General features: G+C 43.3%; 1 protein-coding gene across 2 annotated transcripts in view; it reads right to left on the reverse strand.

Moving 5' to 3' along the window:
* The window catches only part of dop1b (DOP1 leucine zipper like protein B), a 63,487-nt gene that overhangs the window by 20,340 nt on the left and 24,214 nt on the right, over positions 1-18,933 (reverse strand). For both annotated transcript variants that reach the window (XM_088600891.1, XM_088600902.1), the window contains exons 6-21: positions 18,142-18,240; positions 17,717-17,840; positions 17,308-17,417; positions 16,534-16,645; positions 15,325-15,445; positions 14,243-14,362; positions 12,887-12,998; positions 11,544-11,756; positions 10,749-11,086; positions 10,116-10,501; positions 9,060-9,331; positions 5,242-5,394; positions 3,677-3,777; positions 3,335-3,525; positions 1,169-2,789; positions 542-653 (exon numbers count right to left, since the gene is read on the reverse strand). In XM_088600891.1, coding sequence (XP_088457017.1) covers positions 542-653; positions 1,169-2,789; positions 3,335-3,525; positions 3,677-3,777; positions 5,242-5,394; positions 9,060-9,331; positions 10,116-10,501; positions 10,749-11,086; positions 11,544-11,756; positions 12,887-12,998; positions 14,243-14,362; positions 15,325-15,445; positions 16,534-16,645; positions 17,308-17,417; positions 17,717-17,840; positions 18,142-18,240 — 4,185 coding nt within the window. The remainder of the gene's footprint in view (positions 1-541; positions 654-1,168; positions 2,790-3,334; positions 3,526-3,676; positions 3,778-5,241; positions 5,395-9,059; positions 9,332-10,115; positions 10,502-10,748; positions 11,087-11,543; positions 11,757-12,886; positions 12,999-14,242; positions 14,363-15,324; positions 15,446-16,533; positions 16,646-17,307; positions 17,418-17,716; positions 17,841-18,141; positions 18,241-18,933) is intronic.

Genomic DNA, 18,933 nt, shown 5'->3' on the forward strand with positions numbered 1-18,933 from the left:
ACTAGCTTCTTAAGCTCTCTCAATGTGCACTACAAGATACTGCAAGCAGCCATGATCTCTTCCATACATATTATCCACACCCTTCAAACCCAACTTGTACTGCAAGTGTACATTTTCTCAAATCTACACAACAATAATACAAATCAAAACTGTGCAGAAAAGAAACCAATTGAAAACAGTTAAAGGTACCATCGTCAAATGCTGTCCAAAGGCACTTTAGGGGGATCAACCTCCCCTCACTTTTGGACTGGGAAGGGATATGGACTTTGGCAATTCAGAAATTCACCAATACTGCAAACATGCAACATGTTGTTGTGAGCAGTAATGGAGAGAGGATTCTAAATATAGCAAAGTGTTTTCAGTTGAATATAAAAGCCACATCACAATGTGAAAGTGTGGCACTTTTCTGAGAATGATGCAGTGAAACTCGCTCCTCATGAAAACGTGAGTGCAAAGCACATGTAAAGAAATCAATTCTGGTAAGACTGAACTCTAAGCTCCAAAGGACTAGATAAAGCCAGCTAGCTCCTTCTGCAATGACCTTTCTGTGTGTGCTGGAGGTCTCCAGTAGGCAAAAGTGAGTGATGGTAGTTAGGCCTTCCAGAAGAGTCAGGGGGTAATCTGGGGCGATGTTCTCCCTCTTCGAAGAGAAACTGTTTGAAGATGAACACTAAGTTATTTATTGAGTCACAGTACACAATATTATCACAGTGCATAGGATACTGTAGGTCTGTATTATTCTAACAAGCCACTCAGTATTTTCAGACCAGTATCCCTTTCACAGCAGCCACGCTGATTTAGTTTCAGTATAAGCATTCAAGAACAAAGCTGTTAGTTCAGGGTTGCATTTTTTCATGCTGTTACAATCATTTATCAAAAGTGTCTTCTGTCGAAGACTAGCGAGATTGGTAAACAACAGTTGATTCTATATTAAAACATTAATGGTGATTATAAAATTACAGGATAGCATTCAATGTTTTCTCTTTTCCAATGCAAACATCTACCCCCTTAAATCCAACTGACACACACACAGCTGTAAAGGACAAGCACTTGGATTAATCTGGAAAAAAAGACTGAATATCTTCCTGCAAATACAGAATTCTTTATCCTTTGATGAACAGTCCTAACAAAATTAGAAGTCCATCAAATTAATGTGAAAAAATCTCACCCTGGGGTTGTCTTCACTGATTCATACTCGTACTGCTTGACCAGTTCATCCAGGTTCTTGCAGATCTGTGCAATGAAAGGGGCCACGGTCATCCCCAGGGATCTGCCCAGGTAAGGCAGGGAGCTGGTCAGCAGGCTCACCCAGGGCGGGTGCATGCCATAGCCGTATTGAGGCTGCAGAGCCCTGACCACAGCAGATACAAACATGCCTTGAGAGGTGATGGGCTGGGCAGGGATGTACTGCAGGGCCTTGATGGACTGCTGAAAGTGGACAGCTGTCTGCCACTCTTTTGCCAGAGGAGAGGAGGCCTCCTGCTCCTCGGCGGTTCTTCCTCGGAGGTGGTGCTCCAAGACGATCAGCACCTGCAGGATCTTGAGCAGTTCGATCTGCAGGGGGTGCTCGCTCCAGATCTGGTCTTGGCCAAAGTTTATCAGGCTTTCCTCAAACAGGCCATCCTCCAGGAGTTCCTCACTCTTGTCGGGCTGCGCGGGCTTCTGATTGACGTACATGGAGGCCGAGAGGGACAGCAGGACATACTGCTGCACCTTGCAACTGGACAAGAGCTTCCTTATGAAATCCACGTTCTTGCCTTCCTGAGACTTGGCGACCATCACGAGTTGGCTCATCAGACGTATCAGGACCTCCACGCTCTTGACCTGCACATCTCGGTTTCCCAGCAGGTCCCGGTGACTAACCGTAAGGTAGCGGGGATAGTAGGACCTCAGAAAGCTCAGGCAGAGGTAGGTGAGAAGTTCAATCAGCAGGGAATAGGGGCAGGAGACAGGTGATTGGGGTTGAAGACATCCATAGAAACTCTGGCCCACCAGGGCCTCCTGGTGACGTGCCAAGAGGTTGTAGATGAGGTTCAAATGGGCAGTGGAGCTGGTGTCCATGCTGGTGGTTGACACAGCTTCCACAAAGTCCCTTGGGTTGGTTTTGAGCACTGTTTCTAGGACTGAGAAAGCATAGAGGACCCTGGTGGAGTCATATGGTTGTAAATACAAAAGTACGTGCTTGAAGAGAGAGTCAATCATCTCCCTTTTCTCCTTTTGCCGCTTCAGAAGTCTCATGCGGGCCATGGCCTCCAGCTCCTGTTCCTCATCATCGCTGGAGAGCGATTCAGAGGCTTGGGTCCTTTGGGAGTCTATCCGGTACATGGCAGGGAGGCAGCTATTTTCACATTGGCCTTTCCTGGGGTTCCCACTGCCACCCACAGGTCTGCCCTCATCATCGTCATCCATGCCATTGCTGTCATCAGGGTGCTGCAGGTAAAGTGCAGAAGCCAAGCTGGTGTTCTCCGTGGAGATCTGCGCACCACTGCTGTCAGCTGACTCTGTGTGCTCGCTGTCCTCGTCGCAGTCCTCTCGCCCCTCTGCCAGCTCGGGCCCATCTCCCTCGTCATCCTGCGGGGAAAAGGAGTCCTCGCTCCTCTTGTCTTCCACTGGCTCCTGCTGAAGCCTGACCATCTCTGGGATTCGCTCAACTTCTGCCCACAGTGCCTCTCGGTCCACTGTCGTCATCCGGCTCAGGATGCTTTCATCCAACGAGCAGCTATCTGCCAGGTCACTGAATGTGTCCTTGGAATAGGCCCTTTCCCTGCTGTTTAGGACCTTCAGGTTTCCTAAACCAAGTGGGAACAAGACATATTACTCCGGGGAAGAAGTCTACTTGAAGGCAGACAATGTTGACAAGCTGAGAGCAATGGCCTATGGTATCGTCTTCTATATAAGTGTGTGTGTGTGTTTGCGCAGATGAATGTAATATAAATATAAATGCACAGTAGTACTCATGTAAAATAAAATATCCCTGCACTAAAGGGACATCTCTTTGGCACCAAAGGAACATCACAGTAGAGTACACAAACCCCTGATCAATACAGGTTCTATGTCAAAGCCAAATCCTTTTTATGGGCAAAATAACCTGTTATGCTGGGAAATGGGTTAGTCCTTAAAATCATACATTTAATTAAGATATGGTCAATTCAGGTAAAAAAATAACTGCACCCAGGTTAAACTGCACATATCCACAGAAGACAGTCCCTGTCACTCATGCTGGAGGAGTTTTTATAAAGCCAAATTTACCAACCTTTTAAATCTTGAAATCTCGTGAACATTCTCCACGCGGAGAACCGCAGGCCTCACACTCTCGCTCCACCCTCGCACTTACCTAGAGTGAGGTTCTGCTTGATGCAGTGAATGGCCGAACGCTGGGTTCTGGGATGGAGAAGCAGCAGCAAGACTGGCTCTAGAATCCGGACCACGTCGTTCAGGGAAAAAGCACGGACCAGCCAGCTCTGGGCAGCTGCACTGATGGCACCATCTTGGCTGTTCAGGCTGTCCAGCACCACAAACAGTGACCTGAAAACAGACAGCACCATCCTCACCAGAAATGAAGGGGGAGCCCACTAATTTCTGAAATTACCAGCCAACGAGTCAGTCAGAAAACAGAAAGTGTTCAGAACTGATTCGGGCAGTGAAACGGTATTGGCTTCTGCACCGAACAACCTACCTATCAAAGGATCTGTTGAGCGACATGGATCTGCTGCTCTGGATCTCCCTGGTCAGGTGCCATAACACAGAAAATCTGTAGAGAGCTTCCAGCCTGTTTGCCTGGGAGCAGAGTTGACAATAAGAAGTAAAACTTAGCAATGGTATAACTGCACAACTGAAGCTCTCCGTTTCTGGACCATCAAACACATTTGAATGTTTTTAAAATAAATATCAACCTATTCTAAAAGAACATGTCAATCTGTCAGTGGAGCTTTTGTGGCTCTTTGTGATGTACATTCGACTATTGCTGTTTCTTAGGTGGTGTCATTTTTAGTTAGATCCAAATGTACCATGAATGTTTCACATTAGAGAAAGCTGAACAAATGCAATTTCCTAACCTAACTGGAAACCGTTCCTTAGTGTGAACAAAGGAGAAATTGCCTCATGTACAAGGCAAAGTATACAAGGGAAACAAAGTTATAAGAGATTTTGCAGTATGGCTGTTGATACCATTACTTAGCTGTCTGAGTGTGCTCAACATGTACTATAAGCAGCTATAATAGAAACAGCAGCAATTACTGAAACCACTTAAATTATTCAACAGATCTCTGCCATAGAATGTTTCTCTTTTTAATAATGTCAGGGTTCAATCGCTCTCTAATAAGAGACATTTAAGAAAGTCAAATATGGATCAGCTTTTCTGCCAGTAACGTTAGAATAATACTGTTTTAAGCAATAAAAAATATCTGCAGGATTTACAATCACAGTATGTATAAACATCTCTTAAATGTGATGCAAGACCAGAATTTAGAAGTAAATGTCGATTCACTACCAATAGTTTACTTTAGAATAGCTTCAAAAAGTTACCAATAAGAATTAATAGCTCAAGGATAGTGACTGCTATCAGGGCATAAACGAAATTAGTTGTATTAACTTAATTAGCATAAAAAAGTCTGAAAATGATTAAAGGCCATTCAGTCCACCTTGCTCATTTGGTCTCTGGTTAATTGATCCTAGATTCACACCCAGCAGTTTCTTGAAAGAAGCCAGGGTATTGGCTTCAACTTCATGACTGGGAAGCTTGTTCCACACTCCCACAACTATTATACATTAAATCAAACCTCATAAAGGTGATGATATTGTTACTGCTGGTGGGGATTGCTCGTTTACACTTACTATCTTGACTATATTATTCTGAATGTGTGAAACAATGAGGATTGCCGTGCTGTATTTACACAGCTGTAAACATACTGGAGGACAGAGTTGATTCCTAATAATTAATCTAGCTGCAAAATACAGTGATTCATGATGAATCAAGTCAGAAATATTGAACAGTGGCTGGACCAGTCCTAGCAAGGTCATAGGCCAGACCTCATGTGGATGGATCATGAACCAGTGATTTTGCTCTGATCCCAAGAGACACAAGACTCCACTCTTACCCACACCTGCACAGACTGGCCCTCCAGGTACAAGCTTGATGACCCATGACCTCGAAGACCCTTAACCTTGTCACACTGGCTCTCTAAGACCAGAGTTGGTAACCCTGGACCTAAATCGACTTTTGCTCAAGCTCTGCTCCCTCACCTTGTCCCTGTGAAGCAACGCCAGGCAGATGATGTCCTCGCAGATGCTGGAGGAAGGAGCCAGACAGTGCAGCTTGTAAAACAGCTCCACTCCGGTGATGTGATGCTCGCGGTGTTCCATGTTCAGCTGATTCCACAGCACCTGAGCCACACGCTGGAGGAAAAAGGAGGAAAGTAACACTCTGCTTACCTTTGGAAAAAGTATACACTTTTTGCCACAGAAGCAGAAAAAGACTGAGCTGAATCAAATACTCCTGACACAGGTTTCCTTTGAAACTGCTATGGAAAACAAATCAGTCCTCATTTTCTTCCTCTGAGGTTTTACATAAGGATGTTGCAGATGTCTGTTTAGCGTCATTGCTGACTTCCTATGAATTGTGCCTTCCATCCACCCTCACATCAGCTGCAGAACCTTAACCCTGCAAAACCCTGGCAGACAGAGGTTCCATACAGTATAGGGCTTACACCCTGGAAAGTATACTGGTCCAAGGTGGGGCATTCTTACACACATGCATGCTGGCTTCATACCAGGAAGTATTCTGAAGAGTCCTCTGTGAAGCATGCCTTTACAAATAACCTGAACCCTTCTTTTCAGATTGTAAGACAGAACAGAGTATCTTTAACTTTAATGAGGTCCTGTAGCTACCATGCCAGAGCCTACGGATTCACTGAAGACATGAAGCACTGCTGTGGGAAGGTCATACTCAGGAGGAATAGGTAATAGTACTGCATAGTCTGCAAGTTCAACCTTCAGCAATTTACTCTATGCCCAGTGATTCTCACCCGAAGCGGGACAGAAGGCGAAGCTGAGATGCAATTGAAGTTACACAGTAAGAGCCAGGCTCATGCCCAAAGTGGGAAAATAAACAAGTTACAATTTCAATTGCAATATTGCCTTTTCCCTGTATCATATTTCTAAGGTGGGTATATCCACCATGTATAGAAAATTTCAGTATTTCTCTTAGAGATTTTTTCTCTATTAGCTATTGATCCATTTATCTCTTAATTTTGCAGGATATTCGGTACCAAGAGCTCATACAAGATGGACATAATCTTTATTCTATCCTGTTCAGAGAGCTCCCAGATTGTGTTTTGTACATGTACAGAAATAATCCCAAGACTCAATCATGTGGCAGGCACATAAAAGTGGTTACAATCAGTAAGAGGCCATTTAGAACATAAGGCCTATTTAGTACTTGGTAGCTAATATATTCAAGGATCTCGTCTAGCTGTTTCTCGAAAGTAACAACATGGCTATATGGCTTGTTCCATAGTCCAACAGGCCTTTGGGAAAAGATGTGCTGCCTGTTCTTGGTTTTAAAGGCACTTCCACACAGTTTCCACCTGTGTCCTCTGGTTCGTGTTTCATTGCTCATTCTGAAGAAACCCTCTGGGTTGACTTTGTCAATGTCGTTGAGGACATAAATACCTGTATCAGGGTCCCTCATACTCTTCCCTGTTGAAGATCATTAAGCAGAGAGAGAGTGAGATTTCAATATAATCCTTCTTGGGTGAACCCACATTTCTTACTTGTTGGACTCCATTCTCTTTGTTTTGCTTATGCTTCTCTGTCCTTTGAGTAATAAAGTGATCCTGGAACTAGGCTTTCACTAGTTTATCATTTGTGTTAAACAGTACCTGTACTTTTTCATTTTCAGTAGTTTTCCAGAGTTCTCTAGTTTCTTTCATGACCTGCCTTTGAACATGCTGTTGGTTTTCCTTTAATGAGCTGTGTTAGCTGTACCTGTATTGGCCCACTGAAACATTCTCATTGCTAATTTGATCTGCTGTAAAGTTACTACATTTTAAATTGTTCTCCCTTCTACATACCCTCAAACATAATCTAAAGTTTCCGGTTGAGTTATAATTGTAATATATAACACTAACTGGAAGAAAAGGGCTAGGTTATCAAGGTTGTCAAGGCCACAGCACCATGCAGATGTGTTGCTAGGTAAAATAGAGGGATATTCATAGAGGGATCCTGAAGGGGGAAAGCCACATATGACTGAACATGCTCTCAGGGTCATTAATTCAACAGTGTCCTTACTCCCACCTTTCCTGCAACATATGATACCACTCCAGTACGACATGCAGGTGTGCACTTTATAAAGTGAGAGACAGGAGAACCAGCAAAGTCAGACAGTCCTGTAGAAGAGGTATGCAAAGAGGTGAGAATATTGCACCAGGTGTTATCAAGCTGTGCTGTTAAAATGTTTTGCATAAAGGCGATGAGTCAGGTAATATAACAGGGCAGCTGCATGAGCATCAATAATGGTATTCAAGATTCTTATGATTATTATGACTTGTATGGGAAAAACAGCTGGGTCTAACCACTGTCACTGCAGCTGAAGACCAACCCCCTCCTCTTCTACTCACGCTAGCAAGAGCCTGTCTTCACAGAGTACAGCTGGTCAGTGTATCATGGAGCAGGAATACAAGAGACAGGCTGAGTTTAATGGGCACCAAGGTGTCAAGTGGCTGTATTTGTCTCTAGAGAGACGTGGAACAGCATCCAGAGCTGTGACGAACATATCAGGGCTCACACAAAAGCCCAAGCTTGCAGTACATTTTAAATGGTACATTTTTGATGTTACACTCTACAATTGAGTAGAACACTACCTTTAAGGCATTGCAGTAATGTAGGTCAAATCAAACAGGCTGAAATCGATGGATAATCCATGGTCCACTAAAAGCGAGCAAAATGGAAAGATAGCAGCGCAAAGAAGGTCTCTTCCCAGCTGTGCTCAGCTGACAGCTGTCAGCAATACAAACACTAAACCCACAGACATGCAGCAGCTGCTACCAGAGCAGAGAAAGCCAGAAACCATTCCACAGCCCAATCCCAAAAGTCATACTCGCAGTCAACACTCAAAACTATTTCAAATACATTTAAACCAGAGGTCCACCACATTAAGCAGAAAGACATGGTAATATAATTAACATTGTATATATACCTGTAGGTGCGACTTTAGGGGGCAGCTGACTTTCAGCATGTTTAGCACTTTTTGTACTTTTCTAGCTTGATTGCTTAAGAAGGTTTGGAGCAACGGGCTTTGTTTTGCTGTATTTACCTAGCAGTTCTTGGGTCTTGAGGCAAGTTAGCATGGTGATAGAGACAGATGATCAATAAGAACCTTACTAATATATAATATGCAAATTATTTAGTCATTATAAAATCATTAAATCAACCAAATAAAACATCACTGATGAGCGCACCCTTCCTAGTGAGTTCACTAAGCCAGCATCCAAAGGAATGAACCATAGCATAAAGAAAGGGGGAACAGGGAAGGAACATCATCCTCCTCTTCTTCAAAACAAGAAAGGCTGCCTTCCTGAAATTAAACGCTAAAACTTTTTATATAAAAAGATCTTGTCATCTTACTTGGAAATTCCGATTTCCTTTATTGCGGAACCCACAGGCTAAAGACATGTTCCTTATTTAAGTGTCGTCTTTGTTGAAATATGGTTCCCATTCATTTGTGAGCATCTGTTTAGTCTCTCTTTCCCCTGCTGTTATTGTAATATGAGCACAATATCAATAGGTATATATACACTTTTTTTGCACTTCTGGAAAAACCTAATGAAAAGATTTCCCTACTAAAAATGATTTTTTAAACTATGAAACTGAAAATAAACCAGAATATGAACAAAAAAGAATTAAAACAGAATCCCCTGTCTTGCAAGACGAGATGGGCAGCTGAAACAACCCACAGAAGCTGCTATTATTAAAAATACTCTGGACCACCGGGTCTTGATACTATCATACAATATGCACTTAAAAGACAAATTGAACAAACGCCTACACCGGCTGGGGCCTACCAGATAGAAATCCGTCTTCTCTGCCATGACCTGAAGGACTCCGGGATTGATGGGTGGCACAGTGACCATCTGCAGTCGGCCACAGAAGGGGTTGTTATCGGAGCTCTTGTAGCGGCGGTTCTTGTCCTGGATGACCAGCGCCAGAGACTGGGAGTGGTTGACCAGCTCCAGCAGGGTGGAGATGGCCACATTCTGAATGTGGCAGTCCTTCACGAAGCAGCACAGGGTCATCAGTGACTTGAGCCACATGGGCAGGCTGCCCTCCCCGTTGCCTGCCAACAACATCAACGCCCGTTACCACGGCAAGTAGTGATGGCTTCCACATGAGTTTGAATTCCAAAATAGGTCAGTTACCTTATGAATAATACAAAACATTTTACAGCTTATCCATTAATAAAAACATATTTCTAAAGTCCAAGGGTAGGTACACCTGAACATCACAGATTTATATCCAATCAGAATCTAGTTTTTTTTTTAAACTTCAGTATTTTGCATTGCATGTCAAATACTCATCTCCTAAAATCCTAATGAATCACCTACAAAAATATATATATATATATCCTGTTTCCCAAGTTAATTATTAGAAGAGCACGATTTTTTTTTACTGAAATTTTTAAGCTTTGCCAGACTAGTACAAACAGGCATTCACTTTTAAAGTTACAGCTTCACTGTAACATGGTTAGAGTACATTCATGAAGAACATTAATTAATCTTCAAGTAGGTAGCCTGCGTCAGCACATGTAGGCTGCAAAGGAACAGGTAAAGGTTTAGTCCATGCTGAAAGGAAAAGAAAAGAGACCTGAAGGAGGCTCCACAGCTGAAACTTTATGTCTCTTTACTTTTCTTCCGGCCTGGAATAATCCTTTACCGGTTCCATTAATTAACCTTTTACTGTTTAATATGAGACAAACAAATCAAGGCTGACAACATTTAACTTCTTATTTTCTAGTAAGAACTCAAATCCCACAACTCCAGTTGTGGATAGAAAGAGGGATTTGAAAAAGATAGGAGAGTGAAAAGAATTGGGGTCAACACCCCGAGCAGCTCGAGCCTCACTGAGCTCCTGGAAGACGGCGGTGTAGAGGACTTCGGTCTCCTCTTCGGACAGGTAGACGGGGAAGGTGGTGCACTCCAGCAGCAGCTGGCAGGTAGCTGCAAAGGCTTGCCGGCAGTGGTCAGAGATCTCCGCTTTGCTCCGCGGCACATATCCCATCGCCCAGGCCCCTGCCGCGGGAATGTCCTTCTTCTCCTCCTGTGGGGGCACCTGCTTCTGCTTGCTGGGGTTGAAGAAGCCAGTCAGCTTCTCCTTGAACTGTGGCATAGAGATGGGCCCAGGTTCCCAGCTCTTGGGGCTTCTCGTGGCCTTGCTACCCTGACTCGGAGGGCTCGCTGGTCTGTTCTCTGCCTCTCTCTTTTCCACCTCCACCGGAGCCAGCAGGTACCTGCGGGGATAAGTTGAGAATCAGTCTGTAAGGACTGGACCACTTCATTGCATCCACTGAGGGATCGATCCCCTCTGTTTTGTTTTTTTAACCCCCCCAAATTCAAATGAACACCTTTAAAAAATATATATATGGACTCTACTGTGAACAGTCGTGTGAAATAAAATCTGTGTCATAAGGGGTTTGTATTCTTCCCTATGTAATATCAACAAACGGGTCACCACTAGGCATCAACAATCGTTCCCACCTGCTGATGAAGGCTGCCAGGATGTCCTGGACACAGCGGGCCATGTGCTGAACGCTGCCGCCCTTCTTCCACACGTCCTCCCTCTCTGGGGAGACCCCAGCTCCTGCCGCCCCACTGCTGGTCCCATTGCTGTGGAAGTGCTCGGAGGGCGAGGCGCTGAGGCCCAGGCCGCTGTCCTCTGAGCGCAGTGGAGCGTAGGGTGCTTCTTCAGTCAACTCGGCATCGGGCTCCGCCGCCCCATTCAACGCCACCACCTCCCGGTCTTGTTCCTTGGCCACCTCCTCCTCCTCCTCCTCCTCAACCTCCTTCTCCTTCTCTGGCTTCTCGTCCTGCAGTGTCTAGTATCAGGAGGCAGGCTGTGAGTCAGTGTGTGAGCCTGTGACTTTGTTATGGTTTATTACAGTTGGCAATGGAAGCAAAGTGAGGTTTCTCTGTGGCTGGTTTTAAACCCACCAAGGTTACAATGCTTACTTAGGCACAGAGAAGCTGGACTAAAGGAAAACTTTAGCTAACCTACATATGAGAATATTTGTTTATGTACTTTTCAAATCTATCAACAAAAGAAATGCAACCACAAATTGAGGCACTATGACTTTACATACAAACAAATACAAATCTATCAACAAAAGAAATGCTTAATAAGACATTAACATTTTTTGAGCTGAGTTTCTGATACAAATCTTGGTAAAGTTCTGGATTTAGAGATACTAATAGCAAAAAAGAAAGATTCCAGTTGCTTTATTAATAGGCTGACAGTCGCTTCTTAAGAGTCTGCGTTCTGTCCTGTCCTCCTACCTCTTCAAGGTCCTGGTTCTCCTGTACAAGTGGCTCCACCTCGATGTCCATGTACGCCACTGGCATCTGGATCTTGCTGAGCACTTTGAAGCAGGTCTTGAGGCCCTGCGTGAGCTCTGGCAGGCGGAGGCTGACCATGTGCTCATGGAGGGCCTGCAGCATGTTGTTCAACATCTGGGGCAGGTACTGTGTCTGGATCTCCGAGTACAGCTCCTGAAAAGTCCAATCCGCCGTTTAACTCCAACTGCACTATAGTAGGAAGCACATTTCCCACCCCAGTGTCCCTTGGGGTATCAGTACAGGGATACCCCAGAGATGTCTGAAGTGTTCATTTCGAGCTCAGTTTTGACAGACGCAGTGCAGGTATTTGTGAAGGCTGTAGCACTTAACATTTGGACTTCCCTCTCATATTATGCAAGGTAACTTACAGGGTTCACAGCTGTTTGAATGCAACATATTAGACCTACAAGAAAATGATTTTGCTGATCAAAATTTCAAATGAAATAAATAACGTTCGCACACTTTCCCTTCTTAACAGAACTCTAATGGGGCCCTGTTGCTGAGTCGAAGGAGGGAAGGCAGAATAATCTATGCAAGTGTTGAGTAGCTAATTTTTCTCCTGCAACTATAAAGCAGCTTAAAATAAAACTAATTTCTGTAAAAAAAAAACAGATTTATAAAATATTTTCTGTGATAAAAACATCAGTAATCCTATTAATCCTATTAACTCTGCAGCCCTCCATCAAACCTATATCACCAATACTGTAGGTAAGACATGGCAGTCCTGGGAACACAGGCTGAAACCTGAAACCACCTGTACTAGAACACATTTCTCTACGTTCTTTTCTCTGGAACGCATCCCTGTGCTGAGCAAGGTGTCACAGTATAAGCCTTCCAACATGTCTAGAAACATAAAATAATTGAAGAGTTCAAACTAGTGATATTATGAGCTTAATTAAGGGTACAATCATGTATGATGCCACAGCTAGAAAAGACACTCAGCAGGTACAGTATGTGGTCATTCAGTACCTGGATTAGAATACCCTGCTCTAGTGTGGAAAGGTACAAGAGACAAACGGCCATAGAGGCAGTCTAAAAGCCTAAAGAAACCATGGAGACTCTTCATTTTGAATCAGTTTTGAGTTAGACTCCACCTCCACCGTTGACATCACCCAGATGTGACCCTCTCAGACTTACATAATGATTCCAAATGAGATCACACAGGGAGAAGATACAATGAAATGTAATTCATAGTGCTGAACAAAAACCCTACCATGGCTCTCCTACTCTAGTGGAGTGAAGGGGGCCTGGCCCTGACCGAGCGAACTAGGCATATTGCTCACCAAGGGGATGACGTCGAGGAGGAACATGATAAGAGTGCACAGCTCGGACACTGAAGGGAGGGGGCTCCTGTCGTTCAGCCTGGTGGCGCTTTGGTCCTCAGAAATGCCCATACTGTGAAAGAACACACAAGGTAACCTCCAACTTTATTGGCCCAGAGGAGAAACCAGTCTTTCAAATAGACAGTACATAGGTTCATCTTTGTAGATATTTGTAAAGCTTCTGTCCACACTAGTCATTTTAGTCACATTAGGGCTTTAAATCTATAATGAAAGTACTTATTAATGCAGGTAATATTCGCCTGAAGAGCTCTCAATACTATGTACGAGTATGCTGCTTGAGGCAGTGTGCAGAGAGAGTCGTAAGCACATTTCTACTGAACCCAGCTCATTCAGATTGCTAGGAACAGGAATGCCAAATTCAGTGCCAGATCTTTATATCCTCTGAAAATTACCTCTGGCACTGTAGTTCCCATGTAGATTTCCTTCTGAGCACTAGCCCAATGCTAAAATGAGAAAACTGCCTTATGTACACACATGTCAACAGCCACATCACTCTGAAACTCACAACTGGCAGCCCACTGAAGCTAAGCAGGTGTGAGCCTGGTCAGTACCTAGATGGGAGACCTCCTTGGAAAAGCTGAGGTTGCTGCTGGAAGAGGTGTTAGTGGGGCCAGCAGGGGGTGCTCACCCTACTGTCCATTTGGGTCCTAATGCCCCAGTATAGTGACGTGGACACTGTATTGTAAACAGGCGCCGTCCTTCGGATGAGACGTAAAACTGAGGTCCTGACTCTCTGTGGTCATTAAAAAACTATGTAACCCCAGCGTCCTGACCAAATTTCCCATTGGCTCTTACCAATCATGGCCTAATAATCCCCATTTATAAACTGGCTTCATTACTCTGCTCTCCTCCCCATATGTGGTGAGTGTACTGGTGCACTATGGCTGCTGTCGCATCATCCAGGTGGATGCTGCACATTGGTGGTGGTGGAGGGAAATCCCCATTACCTGTAAAGCACTTTGAGTGGAGTGTCCAGAAAAGCACTATATAAGTGCAAACAATTATTATTATTATTATTACTACATAGAATGCATTAACATTTGTGTGCATTTGAAAATCCTACAAACATTCAGCTCTATAAGAAACATGATATTTGGCACTTCAAAGTTACCAAAAAAAACAGAAAATGCTTTTTTTGGAAAAAGATCTAAAATCAAGTTAACCTTTTGTGCTGTTACAGATTTGCAAGTGATTTTTGCTCTCTTCCTCAGTACTTACAAGCTCTGAAGATGTTTTGTAATATCTGAAAAAAAGGCTTAACTAACCAAAATATGAAATACCAATAAAAATATTTACCTGAGACAGGATTCAAAACACCTGGTCATGTAATCCCACAGGTATTCTGTACTCAGGGAGCTGATCAGCATGTTCGCAGTCTTGATGATCTCCGAGGCATTTTTGTTTTCTTTAATTTTGCTGTGAATTGAAGAAAAACACCGGATGAATCCACAACCTACTAATAATGCTAGAATGCTATCACACAGAAATAATCCACTCCCTTTCGATACGTCAAGTGATGTGAAACCTCAAACAAATTCTGGAGCTTTAAAACACAAAAAGAATCTTGGGAGGGTGGATTTCCATCGATTTCCAGCAGGGAAAAGAAAGAGGGCTGTAATGAGAGAGTTAATGTTAAGTCTAAATCCTCTCACATCCCTGTTAAGGGCTAAACTATGACTTTCACCAGAACTCTGCACACACCTTTCGGCTCCACACAGAGCTGCAACTGAATCCATAAAAATCCAGCTGCAGGAAGTGAAAGAGGACAATGTTAACTGCCACATCTTAGAGAGCAAATCCAAAAAAGCCTTGGCCTCAGATCGTCCCACTATTGCTTGCCTGCGACTAGGTATTTTTTCTAAGAGGTTAGTTTTCCCTGACCCTTTTAAACAGTGCCCCTTTATTGCAAATATGTAGTAACAGTATGGCTGCCAGTTGCTCCTTTCTTCATTTTGTTACGTTACTTGGTAACCAGAGCATATTAGATTAGATCAACAATGAAGGTGCACTACCTAAATGATATTTTTTAGATTTCTTTGCATTTTTAAATAATATTTTTATAATTTTGCTGTTGTTGTTTTGGTGTAAGTTTCAAGCCTTGTCAATTAAGACATAAAAAGTATGCTGTCGCTTGGTATCAATTATAGCCCCGATCTGGAAGTGACTCCATGTTGGCTGCTGGCTGAATCCAAAATCCTGCAGGAGTAGAAACAGCTGTGACAGTAGGGACTTTACACACTGGGAACAGATCCAGATAAAACAGAACAGACATCCGAGTTCTGAACACATCACTTTCACCTCAGTACAAGCAGTGCAAGCTCTTCACAGAGGGACAATATTTTGCAAAACTAAAGCAAACAGCTAAATCAAACTCCTACCTGGAAAGCTGGTTCCCACTGTGGCTGGAACTGAGCTGGAGGTCATCACCTAGCATGTCTTTGCAGTACCCATAAAAGGCTCTTATAACTTCCAAAAGCAAATCTCCAGTGATCTGTGGACCTGATTATTAAAAACAAAGATCACAGCGTGACAAGACAGGTTGTGCTTCTCCATTTTGTGCATAACAATCCAATAGGTGCATGCCTAGGATAAGGCCGATTGGCTCAATATCAAATATGAGAGGAATTAACCCTCAGAATCTTTGCTTTGTGTTAAAATTTATATTGCATTAATGAGCTGGAGAACCAGTTATGCAGTAGGGGTAAACAGCACATTCCCCACCTGGAGACCCACAGCACTCCTTTCTGGAGTTCACTATTACTGCCTTTCTCTGAAACAAGTTCTTAATATCCTTTCACCCCCAAAGGAATGTCACAATATTTAATGGTTGGGAATCTTCCCTGTAAAAGCCACACTGACTATACTGAAGAACTTCCTCCCTGGCCACATTTTATCCACTCTAATTACTCTTTGTCTCTGTTCAAATTTGACCTTAAATTAGATAATGTTATAAAAAGGATGTGCTTCCTAGCACTCATTCCTCAGAACAGGCACATTGCACATGACTGTGCAGGAGACACTCCCTGTTTACCAAACAAAGCAGCAAAGGCAGCCGAGATCTGAACATTAATCATTGAGCCATGAACATTTTAACAGAAACAAAATCCTGGAAACTTTTGACATTTCACGTTGCAGGCTGGGTTTAGTTTAGTAAACGTCACAGGATACGCATTTTCAACACATTGTGAAAAGGTTTCGATCTTTTTACATGCCAGAAGGATTCAGTTAACATTTGGAACAGACAATGGGGATTAATAGAGCTCTCAAGCAAACTTCAGTTGTCTGTTTTTTATAGCATTTGAAGGAAACTGCTACACCTTTTGAGTTTTGGCATATGCAATTATTTTTAGAATAATTTTCAATGTCGAAGCCTCAATTTTTTTATTTTGGAAAACTAAAGAAGGCAAGACACAAGCAAACTTCCGAGGTTATCTCACAAACTAGGTGAATGAAGCACAGAAGTCAGCTTCCCTTTAGCTAAATATCACAAGAGTTTTTGATCTCCTACTATGTTAAAATTGTATTTTAAAAAATCCCCAAAAGCTTCTCGCATATTTAGGAACTTGAGCTCCCTGACTGTAGTATACCGATTTCTGGCTTGTCCAGCAGACTGATCATGATGCGGAATGGTTTCAGATACAATTGCACATTCTCCACGTCAGGCTCTGCGTTCTTCTGCCTCAGAATGTTGATCAGCGCCTGTCAAAACACCACAAAAAACTGTTCTCAAGGGGTGCAACATCAGAACTGAGGCCAATGTGTAAGAGACAGGCCTGTCCTGAACCTCACAAGTGATTGTTGCACTCAACATGGAAATAAAACACTGAGTCCTTGTGAATCAAAAAGGACTTAGTCTTCTGTCTCTCTTGAGCCCTTAATGGACCATTTGAAACTTTTGGGGAAAAAAAACAATTAGGATTCCAGGTTCTGGAAACGGATGCTGTGAGAGATGCACACAACCAGTCGGAGCAGGAGAATCTGTCGCAGTATATGACATCTGTTTAAATTAGTGAGGAACAGTGCAGGGAAAATCAAATGATCTCCGCTGTAGTGATCAGGTCATGTGGTTACATAGGAAAACATGGTAGATTATTTCTGCAGCATTGCTCATGAAAGCCTATTTCCAATGGACCACGGTACATGCAGGGACAATACAGCAATTCAAAACAATGGCCTTTAAAAGAAACAAGTAAGTCTGCAAGTGACTGACAGCTCACAACAGATGAGTTTGTGCTGGCGTGCTGGTGTAGTCACTGTTAATATAACAGGCTGCAATACTCCACACTGACCACAGGGGACTCCAGTGAGGTAACCTAGCTCCATGTTTACCACCGCATGTGACATCACTGCGCCATACTGACCTGGACCAAGAGGTCCCTGGAATATTTCTCAAAGTAGTACGCAGCATGGTCCTCCATAGACGTGGACAAGTGTGGATCTGGGGCCAACATGCCACCTTTAATGTCTGTACCTGAATACCGAACAGAAAGATAACATGAGAAGTCCTCCATTAAATGCTTTACAAAGAAAAAAACAGTTTATTCTAGAAAAACTGTATTTTGGCATGGATTGCCATTCAAGACCCAGTCTATACCTTACACATAAATACAGAGGGTGTGTTTGCCTCATTACAAATAAAATGCCCATACAGTGATCATGCCATAGGTCAAAGTATGGGCACGTGGTTTATGCGCCACAAGAGCTTGTTAATTGTATTTGGTGGGCAATACAGGGGGATGGCAGGTGAGACTCCACCAGCACGCAGCATACCCAACAGCCAGGCGTACAGCCGCCGGTTCAGGGACATGTCTCTGCGCAGTAGTGTCAGGGAAGCAGACGAGACCACATTGACCATCTCTCTGCGGGTCAAGGGAATGCTGCTCTCCTCCGGGTCCTGAGGGCCGAAAAGACACCAGTCACATTCGGGAAAATGAAGCCCCCTGGCAGCTTTTGTTAGAATTAGAAAAAAAATATCCAATGCTAAATCAATATGTCCAGCCACAATTTGATTAAAGATTAAACAAGATCACAGAACAAGATGAACTAAACCTTGAAGCACAATCCCCACTTTTAAACTCTAGTGCGCTACAATTTGAGGGATAATTGAGGGATAATTGGCTAATTAATTAGCTGAAAGGTTTTGTGCAACCAGAATGCTTCTTCTGGGTTATGTGCTGTTAGGATCCACATCTTACCAGACATGCGCAAAAGGGGAAAAAGAACAACAGGATCTCCAGCATGTTCCTCTGCACAAGCACATTCGAGTCCTGCAGTGACAGGCTGATGGATTTCATCTGAAAAACAAGGAGAAACCCTTGCAGAAAAAGACAGATTCTCCACAATCCCCGTTTCATTTACGCAACACTAGTTTGCTGCTGTGGCATGAAGTTTCTGTCCATTCTCCTTGCTGATCATGGGCCAAGTTCTTTTCTGACTTGACAGTGTAGACTGACATGGGCTTATTCCTGCACTGGTAATAAAGAGATGACAGTTATTCCTTTTTCAATATGCTCTGTGTTAGCATATGCCATCAGATTAATAAATATACAACAACTGTACTTATTTATATAGAGCCTCCCAAAGGTTGCAGGGACCCAATTCATCCACTACTGAAGTGCAGCCCCACCTGGGTGACATACAACCATTCCGCACTGGCAGACCCACTGCACAGGAGATCATGGAGAAAAGTAAGTAACAGTAGAATCTAAGTAGAATGTTGGTTAGTCGGGACACTGGCTGAGACTGTCAGGAGGATGTTTTCAGATTAGCATTAATTGACACTGAAAACGTACAGTACCTATTTAAAGTTAAGTTAAAGGTAGTAGCTCTAATCTTGAAGTTAACCTATTGGTTAATTAGTTAATATAAACATCACTTCTGTAAAAGAGCTGGTAAAAAATAGCCAGGTTAGTCCAATATGTCTTCAGCACTGGAGCTGCCCATCAGTATCAGATTCAGAATCAGGATCACCTTTATTCGCCAAGTAC

This window comes from Lepisosteus platostomus, chromosome 2 (assembly GCF_059453375.1).
Source record: "Lepisosteus platostomus isolate fLepPlt1 chromosome 2, fLepPlt1.hap1, whole genome shotgun sequence".
NCBI lineage: Eukaryota > Metazoa > Chordata > Actinopteri > Semionotiformes > Lepisosteidae > Lepisosteus > Lepisosteus platostomus.